The sequence below is a fragment of the Monodon monoceros genome, unplaced genomic scaffold (genome assembly GCF_005190385.1).
Source record: "Monodon monoceros isolate NGI ecotype Baffin Bay Population unplaced genomic scaffold, NGI_Narwhal_1 Super_Scaffold_10, whole genome shotgun sequence".
NCBI lineage: Eukaryota > Metazoa > Chordata > Mammalia > Artiodactyla > Monodontidae > Monodon > Monodon monoceros.
In genome coordinates, this window is record NW_021703766.1 from 43,095,337 (window position 1) to 43,118,829 (window position 23,493).

The window sequence follows — 23,493 nt, forward strand, 5'->3', positions numbered from 1 at the left end:
CCCGCCACAGATGTGGGCGCTTGTCCCCGGACTGTGGGCCAAACATAATTCGGGGCCTCCAACTGCTGCTTGTCGCGACAAGGCTAGGATAGGCGACAAGTGCCAAGAGTCCCAAGAGTTCCCTTCCGAGGAGACTGAAAACCACATCTGTGATTGGGTGGAGGCTGATTTTGGGGCGAACATTCACACTACAACACTAGGGGGTGACCTTGGGCACGACGAGTCCTCAAGTCACCTCGGAGTTCTCGTCCCCGGGCGCCTGCACCTGGAACCAATAAGTGTAGGGAAAAATCTCAGCTCTTTTAAGTCAGGGCGGTGTCGGAACGCTAAGCACCGGAAACGCAGGACTGAGCCTGGGCGGCCGCACCCCATTACAGAAGGCGGGGCCCGCAGGCACACGCGCAGTTTCAATGTCGGCTCTAGGACCGTGCGGATGCCGCTGGGCCGCCCCGCAAGTGCCTAATCCGGCCTCTTCCGCCTGAGTCACCTGCCCCTCCCTGCGCAGCCGGACGCAGCAGGAGGCCCCAGAGCGGCACAGACTAGCGGACCGGCCGACGCGCGAGCGAGGCGGTGAGCGCCCAGTCCGGACTCCCCCTGCACTCTGTAAACCCGGCCCTGGAGGCCTCCAGACCCGAAAAGATGCTCAAATCTTGTCCTCAGGGGTCCACCACACCCACGATCTCAGATTCGAACCCCCAGATCTGTCCGGCCCTAGTTATCCCGCCCCGGGGACTCTTCCACCCTCCCTCTCAGGATCTAAAATAGAAGCCCATGGATTTGAGAGGTACCCCGTAAATTCAGCCCTGGGTGTGGCCTCCAGGACTACGATCCTGGATCCGTGCTCTCAATTCTAACGGGGACTCCGTTATCCCGGGCCCCGGGGCTCACACTCAGTATCTTAGACCCGAACCCATAGACACAGCGATGAGACTAATCCCGCTGCTGGTTGTACCTAAACCCTCAAGCCCACATTCTGGATTTACTAAACTCTGCTCCAGGAGCCTCCAGGCGGAGAATTTCTGATCCACGCTCCCGACCCACCCCAAACCCCTAAATCAGTCTTAGGGCTCTGGATCTCAGATTCGAGAGTCAGCTTGGGGCCCCCATCTCGAGAACCCCACTTGACCTGGCCGGTGTCTGGTGCTTAATGATGCCTATGCGTAGACTCAGCCCAGAGTCCTTCAAGCCAGACGCGGACCCTTCCCCCAGAAGCCCAGACCCCATCCCGAATGGACCCTCAAGCCGCAGCCGGAGGACAGGTCTCCGCCTAGCGGCTTCGTATCACTCCCCCAAGTCCAGCAGTCAGAAATGTGTATTTCTGTGGGGGAAGGGGCGGGCTCAGGGACGAGACAGCCACCTGACCCCTTTTTCCCTCCTCAGGAATCTTGAGTCACAGCCATGTTCCTGGTTAACTCGTTCTTGAAGGGTGGAGGAGGCGGCGGGGGAGGCGGGGGCCTGGGCGGGGGCCTAGGGAATGTGCTCGGAGGCCTGATCAGCGGCGGCGGCGGAGGAGGAGGCGGCGGCGGCGGCGGCGGCGGCGGCGGTGGCGGAACTGCCATGCGCATCCTGGGCGGGGTCATTAGCGCCATTAGGTAAGGCGGGGCCTGAAGAGGGGCGGGGCCTGGAGGAAGAGGCTTGTCCAGCCAGAATAGAGTGGGGTAACCTGGACACTGACCAGGAGCCTTAATTAGGCTGGGCCGGGACTGGGCTAGGAGACCGGTCTTGAGGGGGCCGACCGTAATGAGTTCATGGGGGCGGGGCTTGACAAGGGGGTAGTCTGTTGTGGGGACACAATTTGATGGGCTTTGGGAGGTGGGGCTTAATGGGGCTGGCGCGGCCTACTTCCGCTAACCTGGAGACAAACGTTAAGGGGGCGGAGCCAGTGAGGCTGGGTATCACTTCATGGGGGCACGGCTAGTCTTATGGGCGCGGCGTGGCCCTCGTAGGTGGGTCAATGAGGCGTGCCCAGAAGAGGTCTAACCGTAATGGGACAGGGGAAATGGCCTTGAAGGGGCAGGGCCTGACTCGGAACTGGCTGGTTAAAATAGAAAAATGGCCTGGTGGAGGTAGGGCAGGGCGTCGGTAGGGGCCTCGTTAGTCTTGGCCACTGAGTGTGATCCCTTAAAGGGGTGAGAACTAATGGAGCTGGGGTGGGATCTTGGGAAGACACAAGTGTTCAGAAGCCGTGGCGATGGAGCAGGTTCCTAGACAGGTGGAACCCAGGAGGGTGGGGCCCCGGGAAGCTGGGGCCGAGCTTCTATGAAATGAGCTCCCGTCTTCTGAGAAATCTGCCATTGCGTGGGTGTGCCCTGGCAAGAGGGGGTCCTACCGTGGCGGCACAACCAGGGCAGCGAGGATAGGGACAGGTGAGGACAAGGACTGATGTGGCGGGCAGAGGGAACAGGTAGGGCGGCGAGCTGGGGGTTGGGGGCTTGGTGTGTGGGGGCTGGTGCTGCCCGTTGGAGGCCCCGCCCCCTGGCACTAACTGCCCCTTGTTTCCCTTCAGTGAGGCGGCTGCGCAGTACAACCCAGAGCCCCCGGTAAGCCACCCTTCACAATCGGAGACCCCTCTTCTTCAAAGGGACAAGGACCCACCCTTGTCTCTTTGAAGAAGCCCCACACTTCTCCTTATGACATTTATCTCATTAAGTCTCTCCCTTGTAACATCCTTAAACTTAGCTATATCCACTCCCTATTCATTGACCACCTCTCATTCATTGGTCACTCAGCCACCCAGCCCACTCTGACTTTCCCACCTAAGGCTGTCCTGGCCAGGGCACCCCTCTCCCTACCTGCTCTGAGATTTCCTCCCTCTGCAGCCCCCTCGCACCCATTACTCCAACATCGAGGCCAATGAGAGTGAGGAGGTCCGGCAGTTCCGGAGGCTCTTTGCCCAGCTGGCTGGAGAGGTAAGTAACCTGGGGCCCCCAGAAGTGTCCTCACCCTTCCATGCCTTCCCTCTGGATGCCCTTTACATGTACATTCGACCATGGCAATCCCAAAGTTCCCATCCTCCTTCATGACATGCCCAGACCCCTTTCAGTCACCCCTGACCCATTCCTAACTTCTCTCCCTAGGACATGGAGGTCAGTGCCACAGAACTCATGAACATTCTCAACAAAGTCGTGACCCGACGTGAGTGACTGGGGTCAACACACAGGGCAGGTTTAGAGGCATGGCGACTGGGGTAGCTGTGATCTCTGGCCTCTGACTTTCAACCTGCATCCCACAGATCCTGATCTGAAGACTGATGGTTTTGGCATTGACACATGTCGCAGCATGGTGGCTGTTATGGATGTATCCTTGAGGGCAGTCTGGCGGAGGCCTTGGTGAAGAGGGGATTTTCTTTTTTGCTTTTCTTTCTTTTTTTTTTTTTTGGCTGTGCTGCATGGTTTGTGGGATCTTGGTTCCCCAACCAGGGATTGAAACCAGGCCCTCGGCAGTGAGAGCAAGGAGTCCTAACCACTGGACTGCCAGGGAATTCCCAAGAGGGGATTTTCTGAGAGCATGATTTGGGCGGTCAGTGTGTAGCTTTCATATCCACAGATGTAGACATGTATATATCACAAAACACACCCACCTTGGACATGCGGCAATACATAGTAACAGCTGTCATAACATGTTGCATAGGGTTAAACAAATCCAGCTCTGCCCTTAGCAAGGTTACTGAGCCTCTCTGTGCCTCAATTTGCCTCTCTGTAAAATCGGGTGAATGATAATGGTGATACCAAATTGGAGTTACATGCAAAAGGTTTAGCACAGTACATAGCACATAAGTGGTCTGTACATGCTAACTGTTACCATGATCTCACACAGGTAGATTTTTCAGCTCTGAATCTGTTTCTCTGTCACTGGGGTATAATACTGGTGGGACTGGTGTCTTGAGGATTTAGTGACAAAAGTGATGTTCCTGAGAAGCTTAGCACTGTCTGACGTGTACTTGGTCATTTGATAAGTCTTGGCCATTGTTGCTATTTATTGAGAATTTATTAAGTACCAACCCCTGAGCTAAGGGCTTTATACCAATATACAGCCCTCTCATTCACTTCTTTTTATTTATTTTTATTTACTTATTTATTTTTTGGCTGCGTTGGGTCTTCGTTGCTGCACGTGGGCTTTCTCTAGTTGTCGCAAGCGGGGGCTACTCTTCGTTGTGGTGCACGGGCTTCTCATTGCGGTGGCTTCTCTTGTTGCGGAGCACGGGCTCTAGGCGCGAGGGCTTCAGTAGTTGTGGCACGCGGGCTCAGTAGTTGTGGCTCGCGGGCTCTAGAGCGCAGGCTCAGTAGTTGTGGTGCACGGGCTTAGTTGCTCTACGGCATGTGGGCTCTTCCCAGACCAGGGCTCGAACCCATGTCCCCTGCATTGTCAGGCGGATTCTTAACAACTGCGCCACCAGGGAAGCCCCTCATTCACTTTTTATCAGAAACCCAGCAGGTATTTACTCTTATCCCTTATTTCCTTAGAGTTTTAAGATACCCTTGTTTTTTACATGTCCTAACATTTATAACATTGAATTACTGTTGAAGAATTTTATAAATGAGGAGTTCCCCGTGGTTATGTTTAAAGAGTCTATATTTTGAAATATAGACTAAAATAGTCTATATTTAGAAATATAGACTAAAGTAAGTACGGCAAAATGAACAATGAAGCCACACCCAAGGTGACATGACTAGGGTGGGCTGGGAGCTGGGGTTTTAGCCCAGGTTCCCCTGCTTGGCCGTTATCCTCATCATGCACACAGTGCACATATCTGGGCACATTTATTCTTAACACCGTCTCACCAGAGTGACACGACCGGCAAGCTGGGCTTCGAGGAATTCAAGTACTTGTGGAACAACATCAAAAAGTGGCAGGTGTGTGCAGCCTCTGAAACTCCTAGCACAAAGACCCCCAAGCCATGGAGATGCCATGCCCCATGATGCTTAGTTGAACCCTGACCTCCTTGTCCCCACAGGCCATATACAAACAGTTTGACATTGACTGTTCAGGGACCATTGGCAGCAGTGAACTCCCGGGGGCCTTTGAGGCAGCAGGTGTGGCTGGCGGGAACGTGATGGGGCTGGGGGTGGGACTGGTGAGGCAGCCCCCACTGGGCTGGGCTGAGCCTGAATCCCGGGGCTGGGAGGGCTGGGCTATGTGGCCCCCACACCTGAGAGACAGTCGTTCTCAGGGTTCCACCTGAATGAGCATCTCTACAACATGATCATCCGACGCTACTCAGATGAGGAAGGGAACATGGATTTTGACAACTTCATCAGCTGCCTGGTCAGACTGGATGCCATGTTCCGTGAGTGACACCCCAGCTCTCTTCCTGGGTGGGGATTTGTCCAACTTCCATCCGCCAAGCCTCCTCTGAGCCTGACCCTGAGGTGGGCAATGTTAGGGGCACAGCAGCGACTGAAATAGCCCTAGCTTCTGCCCGCATGTTGCTCACAGTCCAGAGGAGGAGAGGCAAATTCCCAGAAAGTGACAGCTCACAGTGGTTACGGCTGGGATCGGGGAAGCCTAGGCAGAGTGATGAGGGCTGTGAGGGGGAAGCTCAGGGCAGATTGGGTTTAGATTTGTGACTGGGGGAGCTCTCACAGCTATTCAACCCTAACAAGGCACCTGATGCAGCTTAAGGGGTCAAGGAGGGCTTCCTGGAGGAGGGAGGGCACATGTGAGTTGAGACCTGATGGATGAGGAGTGACCCCAGCAAGAGGGTGGGGACGAGTGTTGCAGCGGGAACAGCCTGTGCGAAGGCCTAGAAAGGAAAGAGTAGATGGTGCTTTGGATGATTTTGGTTGGACTTGGTTCAGAGTGCTAAACATTTTAGGAAGGGGGTGGGATGGGGAGACATAAGGCTGGGAGGGGTCAGTAGGGGCTGGATCATGCGGTCTCTTGTGAACATTAACGCACTGAATCCTTAAGACAGCCCTGCGAAGTGGGAATTATTGTCCCCATTTTCTGGAGGAGGAACCTAGGGTTCAAGGAGGCAAAATTTCTCGCTCACAGCCACTTAGCTAGGAAGTTGCAAAGCTAGAATTTGAACTCAGATTTGTCTGAGAGTTGCATAAAAGGAGGCAGGAGCAATGGGCCTGGTCAGGCTGTGCAGGCTGTGAATGCCAAGTTCAGGGGTGCTCAGACTCTACTGGGGACAGTGGACAGGGTCCAGGCAGGGGAATGACAGGGTCTCAGGTTTAACTTTAGGAAGATCTCCCGGTGTCCCAAGAGCCCAGGGAAGACAATGCATTAAGAGCCTGGGGAGAGGAAAAGGGGCAGGTGTGTCGGGGACATGAAGGGAAGGTGGGAAAGGACAATAGGGCAGCTGATGCCAGAAGTCGTGTATGAGAGGGCCCAAGAAATGGCCTTGGGAGGGCCAGTAGTGGGTACAGCTTCCGGGGTACCAGGCGTGTGGAGCCGGTCGGCGGGAGGCTGGGGCTTGGGCAGAGGGGTGATGGGGGGCATGCAGGTCAGGATATGGAGCCCATTATTGAGGTGGGTAGCAGTCTGGGTTCCAATCCCATTTTTCTGACTTTTACACTGTGTGACATGGGGCACATAACTGCACTTCTCTGTGCCTTATTTTGTTTTCATTTTTAAAAAAAATATTTATTTTGGCTGTGCTGGGTCTTAGTTGTGGCACGTGGGATCTTTGTTGTGGCATGCAGGATCTTTTTTTTCTTTCAGTTGCGGCATGTGGACTTCTTAGTTGTGGCATGCATGCGGGATCTAGCTCCCGAATCAGGGATTGAACCCGGGCCCCCTGCATTGAGAGTGTGGAGTGTTACCCACTGGACCACCAGGGAAATCCCTCTGTGCCTTATTTTAAAATGACACTTATCTCACAGAATCGGAGTAAATGAGTTCATACATGGAAAGCGCTTTATACATTGCTTGGCACAGAGTACTAGCCATTATTATTGTCATCCCATATATTAATATATTTTTATCCTAAAAGCCAATCCCTCCAACCCTTCCTTTCTCCAGGTGCCTTTAAATCTCTTGACAAAGATGGCACTGGACAAATCCAGGTGAACATCCAGGAGGTAAGAACCCCATCCTGGGATGTGGGATCCTAGCAGGGGGCCCCTCCCCTCATTCCCCTGTACCAGCTCTGGGCTGGGGCTCCCTCCCTCCTATTTTCCCAGCGACCCCTGGGTGAGGGCAGAGAAGGGCTGCTGGTATTCTTAGGTTCCCTGATCCTCACTCTTGGTGCCTTCCTCTCCCCAGTGGCTACAGCTGACCATGTATTCCTGAACGGGAGTCCCAGGCCTGCCCCCTCATCGCCTCGCTGTAGGAGTCACCTTGGACTCTTCAGTCTCCCCCAGGGTTGATCCTGTTTGCAGTCACATCTTCATGGCTCCTGCTGACCCACAGGCCTTTCTGTTCTCCCAGCCCTTGGCACCTGGATTCTCAGTCAACAGCCAGGGCCCAACATGCTTCAACACACCCCGCCCCAGCACACCCATCTCACATCTACTCCATAACCCCTCTCTTGCTTCTGTGCCAAGCCCAATGTTTGTGTTGCTTGCACACCCCAAGGGCCCTTCTCTCAGTTCTGGATCACTCCAGTCCCTACACACCCTGGCACACCCATTCAGTTACCACCCAGGCAGCTGAACTCCAGGCCACAACAGGCCACATGCCCCAGTGCCTTTGTCTGTATTCTGCTCCCAGCCTGCCAGGCCCAGGAGGAAATAAATGCACCCTAGTTGCTGCTCTCTCTGAGATCTGCCTCCTGTTCTGAGAGTTGAGGGGTGTCTCTGGCTCTGTTTGGGGCAGAGGGAGTCTGTCTCCGCCTGTCTTCTAGTCCTGGTCTTTTTTCAAATTCTGGATCCCAGTTGAGCTGTAACCTCATTCTTTTTGGGGTTTTTTTGGCCCCGCTGCATGTGGGATCTTAGTTCCCTGACCCAGGATTGAACCTGCGCCCCATGCGTTGGAAGCGCGGAGTCTTAACCACTGGACCACCAGGGAAGTCCCTGTAGCCTCATTCTTGCTGAGATCTCTCACAGAGCCTGTGGAGGCCAAGACTAGAAGCCTGGACCATCTCTGCTTCTGCTCCAAGAGCCATGCTGGTGGGAAGTCTTAGTGCTACCCCTGGCTCTGTCCCCCAAGGCCATGTTTGCCCCTCTCAGCTTCTGTGCTTGAGTGAGTCTGTCCTCACTTGCCTCTGCCTCTGTGTGTCATACATTATGCTCAGCATCTTCCTTCCCACCCTCTGGCCTCTGCAGGGAGAGGGGCTGCTCTCCTAGGATACAAAGCCCCTGTCCCATTCCAGGTCCCCAGGCCCTGAGGGGCAGCCCAGGGGTGCTGGGAGGGCTGAGAGGCAGCGACATCCTAGGGATAGCCCTGGTCTAGCGTCGGAGACTCAGGGCTGGGGCAATGGTCTGTCCACAGGGCAGAGATCACTTGTTGGTGGAAGGCTGGGAGGTACACACACGGAGGACAGAGCCGGGCTGGCTTCCCCAAGAAGCCAGCACATTTATTGATGCTTATTCAGGTCCTGCAGACTTCTTGGTTTCACTTTTGAGGGAAGGAGGCCCAGCCAAGGCAGTACAGGCTGTAGACAGTGCCTAGGGAGGGAGTGTGGGGGGATACAGAATGAGACCCTAATTCCCTCCCTGAGCCCCCTGCAGACTCCTCAGTCACCATCCTGGATCTCAGCCCTACTTCAGGCTCCAGCTCCCTTCCCAAACTTCACTTCAACTGGGGAAATGCTGGACCTTGATCCAGACCGGGCTTTGGCCTTTCTCCCCAGACCCATCACTAGCCCAGCCGCCCTCCTGGGACAGAAGCCCAAGCCCTAGGGTGCTTCCTATTTGCCAGCCCAGAGCCCCATACCGTCCCACACCAGCTCAGAACCCAATCCCCTCCCAAAACCCCAGCGCTGGAACCAGCCCCTTCCCCTCTCCATCTCGAATCCCGCTCCCTCCCGCAGTTCAGGCTGAGCCAGGCCCTGCACTCACCTCCCAGGCACAGAGCCATAGTCACTCGATACAGGATGTTGTCGGTTAGACCGCCCTTCAAGTGCACCGGGAGGTCATTGTCCGCCTGGATGTTGGGGGTAAACGATTGGAAAGGCGCTGCCTACTCGGTAGACCTTAAGCCCCTGCCTCCCCCAACTCGTCTTCAGGACCAAGCAGGCGGCCCCGGGTCCTCCCCCCCGCCCCGCCTACCTGGAAGAGTTTCTGTTTCTCAGCCACTCGGTTCTCGAAGCGGTTCCGGGCGGTTGAGCTAAAGGAGCGTACCAGTGCCTGGGAGACCTGTGGAGAGGGGATGGCTGGGTATTGGAGGCGCCTGGAGGGGTGTCCCGGAGGAGGTCCCGCTGGGGAGAGAGTGTCGGACTTTCCGAGGCTCTGACTCGGGGACGGTCCTGTCCCTTGGGAGCGTCTCAAAGGCAAGATCGGAACTGGCAGCAAGAGTGGGGGAGGGTGTCCTCTCAAGAAAGGCCCAGAAGAAGGGGACTCGTGCCTAGAGGGTCTGGCTTGGAGGTTATCAGGCTGTCTAGAGGGTATTACTGGAAGAGGATTGGACCCAGAAGGGAGACTATGTTCTGCGGGCCCAAGTCCCGGAGAGGTTTTTTGCAGTTTCCTGGGTTAATGGGAGGAGCTCAGGTGCCGGGAACGTCAGGACTGGAGCTGGAGTGCCTGGGGGATTTCCCGGCTGCCCGAGAGCTTCGGCGGCGGGGAAGGGGTGTTACGTTCCCGGTGCCTAAGTCCCGAGGTATTACGGGAGCCCTGGATGAAGGGAAGAAGTTCAGACTCGGGGCTTTGGGCCATGTTAACGGGTCCCCGGCTGTCTCAGAAGCTCTTGGACTGGGAGCTGGGGGGAGGGGGCCCCAGGCTTATTAGGAGGGAGTCTCGAGCCCTGAAGGGGGCTCACGTTCCAAGTCCCCAGATCCCGGAATGTTTGGGGAGTCTCGTATAGGGTCGAGGGCTTCCGGGTTGGGGGCCCCAGCCCGACCCATGGTGGCCCTCACCCGCAGGGCCCTCATCCTGCGTCCTCCTCTTCGGCCGGAGTCGCCTCCCCTCTCCGCCCAAGGACAGACGGTGCTCTCCCCTCCGGGGGAGTCCCAGGCCACGCCCTCGGTGAGCCCCAGGACAGCGAGGTCCCGGCGGCCGCTTTCCGATTCGTCCAATAGGTGGGCGGAGAAGACGCTGCAACCCCAACCCCGCATCCCAGCGCCAAATGGTTGGAGCACCCATCTGTTACTCATCTCGGAATTCTGTTGGTCCGCGTGGAGAGGAAAGCGGTTCCAGAGAATTCATTTTTGGGTTGTTTCTGCGTTGATATCGGCCTGGGGCGAGTGCAAGTCCTCCGTCGGGTCCCTCGGGTCTCTCCCTATCCGACTGACGTTGGAGAGCGAGTAAAGGAAGGTAAGATACCATCTTTCATTATGTCAAGTGCGGTCCTTTTTCCTCCCATATTGAAACAGATTGCTGTGGCTTTGGCTAAACGTCAATATTCATTTTGGGTTTAGGGACCATGTAGTATGGAAAATGCACTCAACTCACACCTCATCCAGGTGAGTGATGGGAACCAAGGAAGTAGTAGATTACGTCCGTATCTCATACTCACGGGGGCATATGCTGCTTCCTCACTGAGTGGAATGAAAGGCAGGATAATTTTCCTTGTTTAAATAGTTATTTTTCATTATCTCTCTTGGTTTATGGTGAATCCATGTAGCTGACTCTGCAGAGGTTAAACATGCACACAAAATGACTCTGCCGCATAGCCACCATCTTTGCTTCTTCATTCATCTTACCCCCACCTCCGCACTCAGTTCTTCACCCTGGAAAACGGTGTAGTTGCTCTATTTATCTATCTGTTGACTTTAGACTCCCCTGCATCCCCAGCACCTGGCGCATGGGTGGATTTTTTTTTTTTTTTTTTTGGCTGCGTTGGGTCTTTGTTGCTGCGCGGGGGCTTTCTCTAGTTGCGGAGAGGGGGCTACGCTTCGTTGCGGTGCGTGGGCTTCTCATTGCGGTGGCTTCTCTTGTTGCGGAGCACGGGCTCTAGGCACATGGGCTCAGTAGTTGTGGCTCATGGGCTCAGTAGTTGTGGTGCACTGACTTGGTTGCTCTGCGGCACGTGGGATCGTCCTGGACCAGGGCTCGAACCCGTGTCCCCTGCGTTGGCAGGCAGGTTCTTAACCACTGCGCCACCAGGGAAGTCCCGCATGGGTAGATTTGATAAATTTTCGTTGAAGGAAATACAATATAACCCAAATGTTCTCTAACTTGGTCGCTCCCACCCACTTAACAAAGAAGGACCTCAGTGCTTCGCCTAGATTCTAGTCATCTAGATATTTCTGGGCATCCCCGGGAAGTGGCCGCACATGTGCTCACTTACCCAGCTGTCCCCTGTTATCTGCAGTCATGTAGGATCAGTATTCAGGGAAGAAAATAGAAACTGCTCTGAGAATTGGATACCAGAAAGTTTGGAAAGGCTGAAGGAGTGCCTTCTAAGCTGGGCTGCTACCTAATTTATGGGGCCTTGTGCAAAATGAAAACGTGGGATCTCTCGTTCAAACAGCAGGAAAAAAAATTGCTGTTAAAAATACTAAAATGTAAAGCTTTTTTTCTTTTTTCCATGATTGCTCTTAACCTGTCATGGTGTTTTTAATTTGCTATACAATGTCATGCTCCCTAGAGTAAGGGATACCCTGGGGTGAGTACAAACTCTCACAGTCACCTGGGGGACCTGCCTTGCAACTTTGTGTGTGCGTACACACACGGCTGCTGGCTGCTGGGTTCTCCTCCTCTCCCCACCAGCCACTGGACCAACTCGTGCCCTGGCCAGAGGTGGAGAAGTCAAACAAGGCATCTCTCCTTCCCACGGGCTTGCTCCCTACAGGGTGATGCAACTTCCCTTCCAAGAAGAGCCAGAAACCTGGATCAGAGGTGGGCAGGACCCTCGCCCCTGCCGGGTCACCTGCTAAATGTGCCGTGGAGTGCCAACTGAGGAGGGGGTAGCTGCCACTCTGCCCTATCCTCAGAGGCCATGGGATGTGTGTGGTGGACCTTGACCCTCCCTACGCCCAGGCCCCCAGGAGGCAGAAGAATAGGCAGCTAAGAGCCTGTCTCAGGGAGGTGGAGAGTGGTGGGAGGAGAGAATGCACACGGTTCAGGCTCCAAGTCCCTGGCGCCTGCTCCATCGTCCCAGCCGACTTCACTTATAAAACACAAATTCAAAGATAACGTGAAGAATTACAAGATGGCAGCCACAGAGCATAAAACCTCATGCTTCTGAGGGGAATTCCCTGGAGGTCCAGTGGTTAGGACTCTGTGCTTTCCCTGCTGAGAACTCGGGTTTGATCCCCTGCTTGGGGAAGTAAGATACTGCAAGCCTCTCAGCCAAAGAACAAACAAACAAAAACCTACCACACTTATGAGTGTGGGGCTCTGTGCAACTGCACTGGACATATGCCTTGCTTTTAGGCTAGTCCTGTAGGAATGAGTCTCAGGACCTAGGAAAGCTGTTCTCTGATGCTGCCCCTGCAGGGATAGAGTCCAGAACACACCCTGTAACACTGACCTTGGTCAGGAAGCCCTAGGCAAGAAGCTGCTGCTGCCATCACTCAGGTCTCCTTTAGGAATGGGTTCATCCACTTGCAGGACAAAAGGGCTCAACTTCAGGATAAAGAACCAGCTGGGGGACGTAAGCCCTGCTGCCCTGTGTTAGCATGAACACTTACTGCTATAACAAAAAGGCACCAAAATTCTGTGGTTTAAAGAACACAGAACTTATATACCAACCAATCTCAACATGTGGACTTTATTTGGATCTTGATATGAACAAACAGTAAAAAACAAAAAACCCAAACATTTTTAAGACAATTGGAAATTTGGACAATGATTGACTTTTCCCTCAACATTTTATGAAAAATTTCAAAGATACAGAAAGGGTGAAGAAACCTTCTAGTAAACATTCATGTCCCCATCACCTAGATTCTATAATAAATATTTTGCTACATTTGCTTTATCACAGAACTAGCCATCTATGCCTCTATCAATCCATCAAGCCACATCTTTTTTTTTTTTTTTTTTTGGTTGTGCTGCCCAGCATGTAGGATCTTAGTTCCCTGACCAGGGATCCAACCCACGCCCCCTGCAGTGGAAGCGCGGAGTCTTAAACACTGGACTGCCAGGGAAGTCCCCCATATCATTTTTTGATCCATGTCAAAGTAGATTGCAGATATCAGTGTGTGCTTAACTAGACTGCTTGGATATTTTATTATGGTAAATAATTTAAAATTTTATAGCTGTTGTGGTTGTGTTTTTAAAAAATGAGTCTCTACACTTTAGAAATACATACTCAAATATTTTTTGGTGGAATGGTACGAGTTCTAATATATAAATGCCAAGTGACAAATGTAGCAGCTTAAAACAACAATAAACATTATTTCACAGTTTCTGTTGGTCAGGAGTCTGAGGGTGTTTTAGCTCAGCTACAGTCTCACAGCTCAGGATAGAGGTGGGCAGGAACCCACCAGGATTTACCTGTCATGAGTGGGGAGAGAGACTGATTCCAGCCAAGCAGCCTTCCAGAGTCCAGAACCAAGCTTTGGTATCTCTCTGCTGCCATCTTGTGGCAAGTCTGGAAAAACAGCTCCTCCCACCGCTACCTTCCCACACACCAATTCTTTTTGACGATGTTTTAGGACTTGCTTTTTAAAAACTTCTTACTTTTATCCACCCAGTTGCTGAATAGATCATGAGCTCAAGATGGTTTAAAATTCGTTAAGTGTGAATAGGAAGAAAAGTCTTCTTTCCTCTGAGGACTCTCTGCGTTCCTCTCCAGGGGAACCATTCTGTGTTGTTTCTTGTGTATCCTTACAGGGAAATTTTATGCATATAAAATAAATAAATAAACCCTCCAAATACAACAACAAAACCACAAAAATATACTCAGCCTCCCCCAGTCATAAAAGGATAATTTGTTCCTGAAATCAGCAAATTCATTCAGTAATACTTATTGATCCTGATTTGAAAAAGCAATGTGTATATGTTTTCAACAAACAAAAAATTTAAAAATAATATGACCCAATGGGGAAATGTGAACACTGCCTGAAAACTTTATTATATGAAGGAATTAATGTTAATTGTTTAGGGGCGATATGGAGCTTAAAACCATATACAAGCCCCTGTGTCCCTGATTTTTTAAGTAAAAGGCTTTTGCTTTAGTCTCTCAGTCCTCCCTAGAGCCCCAAAAGGCTGACTCAAGAGTTAAAAATGATTAGGAGGGCTTCCCTGGTGGCGCAGTGGTTGAGAGTCCGCCTGCCGATGCAGGGGACACGGGTTCGTGTCCCTGTCCGGGAGGATCCCACATGCCGCGGAGCGGCTGGGCCCGTGAGCCATGGCCGCTGAGCCTGCGCGTCCGGAGCCTGTGCTCCGCAACGGGAGAGGCCACAGCAGTGAGAGGCCCGCATACCGCCAAAAAATAAAAAAATTTAAAAAATGATTAGGAAATGTGAAGATGTAGAAATAAGAAATAGTTGTTGGGCTGGGAAACTGGTAACAATTTAGACTATAAATCAACCATGTAGCAGAGTCACTGAACTCCCAGTTTCCTGAAAGACAAAAGGTCTGACACACATTCCTAAGTTGTTCCTGTAAGGAACCAGACTCCCACCAGATGAAAACTGCTGGCCTCAAGAACTTAGACCCCAGACTGGTTGAAACCAGAAGACTGACGATGTGTAGAACTTCACCTTGATGCCAACCAATCAACAAATTTCAGTATCATAGCTCCAGTGTTTGAACAAAATATATTATTTCATTAATTCAGCTCTTTGATGAGCTTCATTTTAACAATTCTTGCTGCATTTTTAAATGCATCTAATAAGATTCAGAAGAATCTCTTTGGGTGCCAAAGCTTTGTTATATAAGATATTATTCCTATAATTCTTCCAACAATTTAATAGCTCCACTATGTTTTCTGGTCTTACTTGTAGCTCCATTGCTTGTACTTCCTTTACAAATTTTTCAGTTTAATGTGTACTGATTAACAATGCATTTTAATAATCCTGTTAGTATGTTCAATCCTGTGAGTATAAAGTTAAATTTAAATAAAACTAAACTGGGACTTCCCTGGTAGCGCAGTGGTTAAGAATATGCCTGCCAGTGCAGGGGACACAGGTTCGAGCCCTGGTCGGGGAAGATCCCACATACCACGGAGCAACAAAGCCCCTGCGACACAGCTACTGAGCCTGTGCTCTAGAGCCCACGAGCCACAACTACTGAGCCTGCGTGCCACAACTACTGAGCCTGCGTGCCACAACTACTGGAGCTTGTGCTCTGCAACAAGAGAAGCCACCACAATGAGAAGCCCGCACTCACTGCAACTAGAGAAAGCCTGCGCACGGCAACGAAGACTCAATGCAGCCAAAAATAAATAAATAAATAAATAAATAAAACTAAACTTTCATAAAATTATCTTTTTTTTTTTTTTTTGGCCATGCCATGCAGCTTGCAGGATCTTGTTCCCCCTGACCAGGGATTGAACCTGCACCTTCAGCAGTGAAAGCATAAAGTCCTAACCACTGGCCCACCAGGGAATTCCCAGAATAAGTTTTTTGACTGATACCGTGCCACGCCAAATGTAAGTACAATAAAAATAATGCTGAGGTAAAAGAACCCTCCTTAAACAGTGCAATCAAAACAGATTACCCCACCAGGTAAAGAGCCTAGCTGAGGTTCTGGCTGAGGGTAGTGGAAATGCAGAATGGGTTGTGGAAGAAGGAAGATACCAATTATGACCTGGTGACCAGTTACAAAAATAAGGATTGTAGTGACTTTGCATATTTCCTGTTTGCCTATTATTTGTATATGCTAACTGTTTTCTTCTCTTCCCTTCATCCATTTTTATTTTATATGCAGGTTGTTGGAAGTTAATTTACAGTTTGGCCTTAAACTAGTATTTAGTCAGAGTGACTGAATTTGAGTAGTAATATAGCCAGCGATGGATACAATGACTGGGTCTGTGCATCTCCTTATTTGGGATCTGTGCATCTTGGGTCTGTGCATCTCCTCATTTGGGGGAAAGGGTGAGAATTTCTTCATCTGTAAGGAGGACAACTGTATCTTGTTAGATACAACCATAAAGTTTTTCTTGTTTTTGCTGTTGTATAGAGGTTCACACCTGTGTAGAGGGTGCATATGGATGATAATTAGTCAAAGGGGTAGATTGTGTTGATTATTGATTTATTGCCGTTTAGCTCTAAATTTGCCCTTTTTTTTTTAACATCTTTATTGGAGTATAATTGCTTTACAATGGTGTGTTAGTTTCTGCTTTATAACAAAGTGAATCAGTTATACATATATATATATCCCCATATCCCCTCCCTCTTGTGTCTTCCTCCCTCCCTCCCTATCCCACCCCTCTAGGTGGTCACAAAGCACCGAGCTGATCTCCCTGTGCTATGCGGCTGCTTCCCACTAGCTGTCTATTTTACGTTTGGTAGTGTATATATGTCCATGCCACTCTCTCACTTTGTCCCAGCTTACCCTTCCCCCTCCCCATATCCTCAAGTCCATTCTCTAGTAGGTCTGCGTCTTTATTCCCATCTTGCCCCTAGGTTCTTCATGACCACTTTTTTTTTTTTTTAGATTCCATATGTATGGGTTAGTATATGGTATTTGTTTTTCTCTTTCTGACTTACTTCACTCCGTATGACAGACTCTAGGTCCATCCACCTCACTACAAATAACTCAATTTCGTTTCTTTTTATGGCTGAGTAATATTCCTAAATTTGCCCTTTTGTCTGCTTTGTGAAAACAAATATGGACCCATTAAACAAATATTTTTCCTTTGCCAGCTGGCATGATGATAAGCTTCATCCGTAGAGGTTGATGGAGAGAGACTGCAGAATGAAAAAGGGTTCTGCATCCTGGTTCTGGTGTGCTCGATTGCCAGGCTCCTGACAATGTGCTTGGCTTCCCCAGTGCCCAGCTCCTACAGTGTGGGCAGTTTCTCCAGCACCAGGTTCCTACAGTGTTCTCAGCTTCTCCAGAACCAGGGCCTGCACTACAGCGCATAGCAGCCAAGCAGCACCTGGTGGCCTGCAGCTTTCTTTAGTACCTCCCTTGGGTGGTTTTATAGCAGAGTGCCTCGGGTGAGACACTTCCCCTTGAACACACTAGAGTGGATTTCCAGCAAGTTCCAAAGGGCAAATTTCCAGCAAGATCCCCAAGCACTTCTCTGCCATTTGGTGAGCCATAGCCATGCCCTCTCCAACAAGGTCTGGATCTCAGCCCCAGGAGGGCCTCTTCCTTGGGTGCTCTATATCAGACCTTGGGGAGCTGTGGAAATTGGATGGCCTCTAAGAGTTTTCCAAATTGGGACAATGGGGCTGGAATCCCCAGCATCAACTAGTAATTGGGGACAGGCATACCTCGTTTTATTGCGTTTCACTTTATTGGGCCTTGCAGATTTTGTGGTTTTTACTAAGTAAAGGTTTGTGGCAACCCTGTGTTGTCAGATGAAGGTTAGCATTTTTTAGCAATAAAGTATCTTTAAATTAAGGTATGTACTAAAAAAAAAGATATAATGTTCTCGCACACTTAGTAAATTACAGTATAGTGTAAACATAACTTTCTTCTTTTAATTTTTTTTTTTTTGCGGTACACGGGCCTCTCACTGTTGTGGCCTCTCCCGTTGCGGAGCACAGGCTCCGGACGCGCAGGCTCAGCGGCCATGGCTCATGGGCCCAGCCGCTCCGCGGCATGTGGGATCTTCCCGGGCCGGGGCACGAACCCGCGTCCCCCGCATCGGCAGGCGGACTCTCAACTTCTGCGCCACCAGGGAAGCCCAATATTTATTTATTTATTTGGTCGCGCCGGTCTTAGTTGCAGCAGGCGGGCTCCTTAGTTATGGCATGTGAACTCTTAGCTGCGTCACGCATGTGGGATCTAGTTCCCTGACTAGGGATCGAATCCAGGCCCCCTGCATTGGGAGTGCGGAGTCTTAACCACTGCTCCACCAGGGAAGTCCCTAAACATAACTTTCATATGCACTGGGAAACCAAAAATTGGTGTGACTCACTTTATTGCTGTATTTATTATGGTGCTCTGGAACCAAGCTCACCATGTCTCTGATGTATGCATGCTATCTCTGGGAAGGGGATATTACATGGAAACCTTTACTTTATTTTATTTTGTTTTTCTTTTAAAAAAATTTTTAAATTTAGATATAATTGATATATAATGATTAGGTGTACAACATAATGATTTGGTATTTGTATATATTGCAAAATGACCACCACAATAAATCTAGTTAACCTCAACACTACACATAGTTATAAATTGAAACCTGTCTTTAGCTGAGAGCATGCACTAGGAGGAACTCAGATGCAAGGCATTGCTAGCCAGTGCTCTAAGCAGATGAAGGATTGAGTGCCTTGGTCCTGAAACAGTGATCTGGGCAGCATATCAAAGCATCCATCCTCTGGACATATCATCAGGTGGGTGTGCTGTATGTCCATGTATGTTTAATTAAATTCTTTTTGCAATAGGGACTTCCCTCACGGTCCAGTGGTTAAGACTCTGTGCTCCCAATGCAGGGCGCATGGGTTTGAGCCCTGGTCAGGGAACTAAGATCCTGCATGCTGTGCAGCATAGCCAAAAACAAATCAATAAATAATAAATAAAATTTTTTTTGCAAGAATATAATTATAGAGAAATATACTGTGGCATGACATTTTCATTGAATTTTATACATTTGATAAAACCATTAAAAAAGTAATCTTCATTATATAGTCTTGTATGTATTTCCTTTTATAATGTGGCTCCAAGAAGTCTGCTGAATCAACATTTTTCTCAATATTTCCATTATTTATGTCTCCAGATCCAGCAGTGGAACTTGAACACATCTCTTCATTTCATCACTCTTTTTCTTCTAATAATAAAACCATCCATTCTAAGGATAGTTAATATCAGTTCAAATAACATGTACAGTTGGATTTTTTAGAAGTCTCATTTGATAATGTCCTTTCAAAAAATGCACTGAAAGTTGGTAACTGAAACTCAGTGGAACGTTTGTTTTGCTAGCAGCAGATAAAATTCTCTCAAATTTCACTTCATAACTAAGCAGAAGTGCCAGTATGAAGTTAACCTCAGAACTTTGACTAAAGGGGTGAACTTTTCTGCAAATTTCCAAAAAGCATATTAGTAGTCACCATTCCCTCCTTCCCTTCCTCCTCATACCCAGGAATGGTTGTGAACCTTGTGGTCAAAAATAAGATGATAGAGTAAAGTGCAGTGCCAAGAGCATCCAGTGGGGGAAAGAATGGTATTTTTTAAAATGGTGGGCTTCCCTGGTGGTGCAGTGGTTAAGAATCCACCTGCCAATGCAGGGGACAGGGATTCGAGCCCTGGTCCAGGAAGATTCCACATGCCACGGAGCAACTAAGCCCGTGCGCCACAACTACTTAGCCTGCGCTCTGGAGCCTGCGAGCCACAACTACTGAGCCCACGTGCCACAACTACTGAAGCCCGAGAGCCTAGAGCCCCTGCTCCGCAACAAGGGAATCCACTGCAGTGAGAAGCCCAGGCATCGCAATGAAGAGTAGCCCCCGCTTGCTGCAACTAGAGAAAGCCCACGCGCAGCAACGAAGACCCAATGCAGCCAAAAATATAAATAAATAAAATAAATTTATTTTAAAAAATGGTACTACTGGATATCCACATGCAAAGGAATTAAGTTGGACTCTCCCTCACACCATATACCAAAATTTTTTTTTTTTTTTCTGCATTGGGTGTTCGTTGCTGCACACGGGCTTTCTCTAGTTGTGGTGAGCAGGGGGCTACTCTTTGTTGTGGTGCGTGGGCTTCTCATTGTAGAGCACGGGCTCCAGACGCACGGGCTTCAGTAGCTATGGTGTGCGGGCTCAGTAGTTGTGGCTTGCAGGCTCAGTAGTTGTGGCACACAGGCTTAGTAGTTGTGCCTCGCCGACTCTAGAGCACAGGCTCAGTAGTTGTGGCACACGGGCTTAGCTGCTCCACGGCGTGTGGGATTTTCCTGGACCACGGCTCGAACCTGTGTACCCTGCATTGGCAGGTGGATTCTTAATCACTGTGCCACCAGGGAAGCGCTGTGCAGTAGCCTTTTTTTTTTTTTTTTTTTTGCAGTAGCCTTTTAAATCAGGTATGGAAAAAGAGGAGTTACAAACAAAAAAATACATTTTATATTTATCTTTGTAGTTATCTTTACCAGTGTTCTTTACTTCTTCCTGTGGATTTTAGTTACTGTCAAGTGTTTTTTCATTTCAGCTTGAAGCATTTCTTTTGGGTTTTTGTAGGAAGGTCTGCTAGCAATGATCTCTTGGTTTTTATTTATATAGGAATATCTTAATTTCTCCTTTATTTAAAAGAAAATTTATTTATTAATTTATATTTTTTACTTTTTTTGGCTGTGTTGGATCTTTGTTGCTGTGTGCGGGCTTTCTCTAGTTGTGGCGAGCAGGGGCGACTTCATTGCGGTGGCTTTGCTTGCTGCAGAGCATGGGCTCTAGGTGTGCACCCTTCAGTAGTTGCAGCATGCAGGCTCAGTAGTTGCGGCGCATGGGCTTTAGGGCACATGGGCTTTAGTAGTTAATGCCCGTGGGCTCAGTAGTTGCAGCTCGCAGGCTCTAGAACACAGGCACAGTAGTTGTGGCACACAGGCATGTGGGATCTTCCTGAACCAGGGCATGAACCCGTGTCCCTGGCACTGGCAGGCGGATTCTTAACCACTGTACCACCAGGGAAGCCCTCTCCTTTATTTTTGAAGGATAGTTTTGTCAGATATAGATTCTTTTTTTTTTTTTTTTTTGTGGTATGCGGGCCTCTCACCATTGTGGCCTCTCCTGTTGCGGAGCGCAGGCTCAGCGGCCATGGCTCACGGGCCTAGCCGCTCCACGGCATGTGGGATCTTCCCGGACCTGGGCATGAACCCACGTCCCCTGCATTAGCAGGCGGACTCTCAACCACTGCACCACCAGGGAAGCCCATAGATTCTTTTTTTTCTTTCAGCACTGTGAATATGTCATCCCACTGCCTTCTGATCCTCATGATTTCTGTTGAAAAATAAGCTGTTTATCTTACTAAGGCCTCCTTATACATGCTTCTCTTTTTTGCATTCAAGATTCTCACTTTGTCTTAGGCTATATATACCAAAGAACTATCTGTCTTGCAATTTTGTAATAGCTAATGTTCAAAATGCCTGCTAGGATTTTGTAAATTAGGTCTATATTTCTGATAGTGTGTGCATTTCTGATGCTTTTCCAAGATAATGTTAATGTTTCCTAAAGGCAGGATTTCTACTTTTACTTACGTATTTTGAAAAGAGAGTGAAAATTGGGTTTCCTTCAGCTTTTTCCTTGTTTCCTTATTCTGTATTTTGAAAACATGGAATGAATGAATTTTCCTTGTTTCCTTATTCTGTATTTTGAAAAATGCTAATTTACACTAGCATTTGTGAGCTTTTTTTTTTTTTTTTTTTTTTTTTTTTTGCGGTATGCGGGCCTCTCACTGTTGTGGCCTCTCCCGTTGCGGAGCACAGGCTCCGGACACGCAGGCTCAGCGGCCATGGCTCACAGGCCTAGCCGCTCCGCGGCATGTGGGATCTTCCCGGACCGGGGCACAAACCCCTGTCGGCAGGCAGACTCTCAACCACTGCGCCACCAGGGAAGCCCTGTACTATATTTTCTACTTTTGTATATGTTTGAAGTTTTCCATAATAAAGACAGCATGAATTTTTAAAAACGTAGAAGCTAGAAATTTGCAAAAATGATAACATTTATATTTAAGGTACCACAAAAATATTTTTCCCTCTCATTTTCTATATTCTCTGTATTCTATTTGAGCATTTTTACTTTTTTATAAGGACAAAACAAAAACAAAAAACCAAAACCCCATTCTTACTAAGCTCTTTCATCCTTTTGATCCTAGCGTTGCCACTTTCTTTGTTATGGCCATGAACTGACTGCAGTTTACAGATTATCTGAAAAAACACTGATTTTTTTCCTTTTCAGTCATACATTCTGAAATTTGTACATATGAAACTCTACCCTATCTTGCCCTTGTCCTTGAAATTAGGATTCTACACTTAAGAGGCCTTAGGCAAACTACTTAATCTCTCTGACTCTCAATTTCTTTATCTTAAAGTAGAAAATAAGCCAAATCAGAGGCATGAATGACAATGTAGGCAAACAGCAAGGCAGGGAACTAACACTTGGTGAATTTCAGGCATTGTACTAGGAATTTTATACACATTTATTCCTCTCAAAAACATCTCTTTTACGGAAGAAAATATGACTACCTCAATATTAAATGAATAAAGGATATGAACATTCAATTAACAAACATTTATGACCACCTACTATATTTTAGGCAGCATGCTGGAAGCAATACCAATGGTCAGCAAATATGTGAACAAATGGTCATCTCTATTAGTCATAATCGAAGGAATGCAAGTGAAAACAAAAGCGACTTTTCCATTTTTCACCCATCAAATGGTGAACTTTCAGTAAATGTTTTCTTAGGGTTAGATGAATGTGGTGCTTTGGGATCTCTTCTTAAGTGGGCAGACGCATAGATGCACCATCTTCCTGAAGGCACTTGAGCAATGTGTTTAAAACGGGCTAACATGTACATTTACTTAAAAAAAAAGTCCAACCAGGAGAATGAAGCACACCTAGTGACTGCAGTTTCCAAATACCATTTTGGAAAGTACCAAAATACCCAAAGGAAAAAGGATTCCTTGGAAAATGGCTACTTCAAGGTGGGAGCTAGGAAATGAACAAGACGAGCCTGGAACATCCTATTGTGGCAGACAGCAGGCAAGTGATCAAAGACTAGCAGGGTCATATCAAAAGGACACAGGAATCAAATGGAAGAGGATCCCACAAGCCACACATGGAACAATTTGAGCATCAATGAGAGTACAACTTAAATAGATTTAAACATACAGAATATGCTTCACGTACACACCCCTCTACACTCAGTGATTACCATGGCAGAATGTTAGGGAACCAACTCATTATTTTGCAAACCAATAAGAAGAAAGAAAGAAGCATCTACCCTGCCTTTCCTTATTGTAACATGGATAACCAAACAGTAGTTGAAAGGAAGTTTCTCTTTTTAAAAATATTCTAGCTGATAAAGGAAGAAAGAATAATATATCATCATTCTGTAATCCCTAATAAATTAATAGATTTACCAATTGAACATCAATGGCTGCTAACATCATAAAAAGAAAGACACCTAAATATTATGTCTCTCAATATTAACCACCTATAAGTAGTCTTAACAACAACAACGAAAATGGAACCTCAATCTGATCATGCCTCTAGACATCAACTACCAACTTATAGGAAATACCAAGGATAGAGGAGCAGGTTTAACTACCCATTGGGATGAGCCAGCAAAAACCAAGCTCTGAGAAACTCTCCAAGGCAAACAAACTAGTTTCTTTGAAAAGTTAAGTTGCCCGGGGGGGGGGGGGGGGGGGGGGGGGGGGGGGGGGGGGGGG

At 48.7% G+C, this 23,493-nt stretch overlaps 2 protein-coding genes across 2 annotated transcripts; one reads left to right on the plus strand and one right to left on the minus strand.

The window, feature by feature from the left end:
• Positions 1–457: 457 nt before the first annotated feature.
• Positions 458–7,710, plus strand: CAPNS1 (calpain small subunit 1). Its single transcript, XM_029209046.1, has 11 exons — positions 458–570; positions 1,381–1,592; positions 2,507–2,540; positions 2,820–2,909; positions 3,078–3,135; positions 3,233–3,297; positions 4,785–4,853; positions 4,955–5,033; positions 5,171–5,287; positions 6,970–7,028; positions 7,213–7,710. The coding sequence occupies exons 2-11, from the start codon at positions 1,399–1,401 to the stop codon at positions 7,237–7,239; spliced, it is 792 nt and encodes a 263-aa protein (XP_029064879.1). The 5' UTR covers positions 458–570; positions 1,381–1,398; the 3' UTR covers positions 7,240–7,710.
• Positions 7,711–8,422: 712 nt separating this feature from the next.
• LOC114887385 (cytochrome c oxidase subunit 7A1, mitochondrial) lies at positions 8,423–10,861 on the minus strand. Its single transcript, XM_029209058.1, has 4 exons — positions 9,962–10,861; positions 9,159–9,245; positions 8,949–9,033; positions 8,423–8,555 (listed from the first exon to the last, which is right to left on the minus strand). Exons 1-4 carry the CDS (start codon positions 10,196–10,198, stop codon positions 8,503–8,505), a joined length of 462 nt encoding a protein of 153 aa, XP_029064891.1. The 5' UTR covers positions 10,199–10,861; the 3' UTR covers positions 8,423–8,502.
• Positions 10,862–23,493: the final 12,632 nt, after the last annotated feature.

What these genes read in the sequence shown, in the direction of transcription:
- CAPNS1 (XM_029209046.1), top strand. Translation starts at nt 1,399, where the DNA reads ATGTTCCTGGTTAACTCGTTCTTGAAGGGTGGAGGAGGCGGCGGGGGA. An exon ending in AGTACAACCCAGAGCCCCCG is followed by an intron (nt 2,541 to 2,819) that starts GTAAGCCACCCT and finishes CTCCCTCTGCAG; the next exon opens with CCCCCTCGCACCCATTACTC. An exon ending in CAGACTGGATGCCATGTTCC is followed by an intron (nt 5,288 to 6,969) that starts GTGAGTGACACC and finishes TCCTTTCTCCAG; the next exon opens with GTGCCTTTAAATCTCTTGAC.
- LOC114887385 (XM_029209058.1), bottom strand. Translation starts at nt 10,198, where the DNA reads ATGAGTAACAGATGGGTGCTCCAACCATTTGGCGCTGGGATGCGGGGT. An exon ending in GCAGGATGAGGGCCCTGCGG is followed by an intron (nt 9,246 to 9,961) that starts GTGAGGGCCACC and finishes CCCTCTCCACAG; the next exon opens with GTCTCCCAGGCACTGGTACG. An exon ending in TATGGCTCTGTGCCTGGGAG is followed by an intron (nt 8,556 to 8,948) that starts GTGAGTGCAGGG and finishes CTCCCTCCCTAG; the next exon opens with GCACTGTCTACAGCCTGTAC.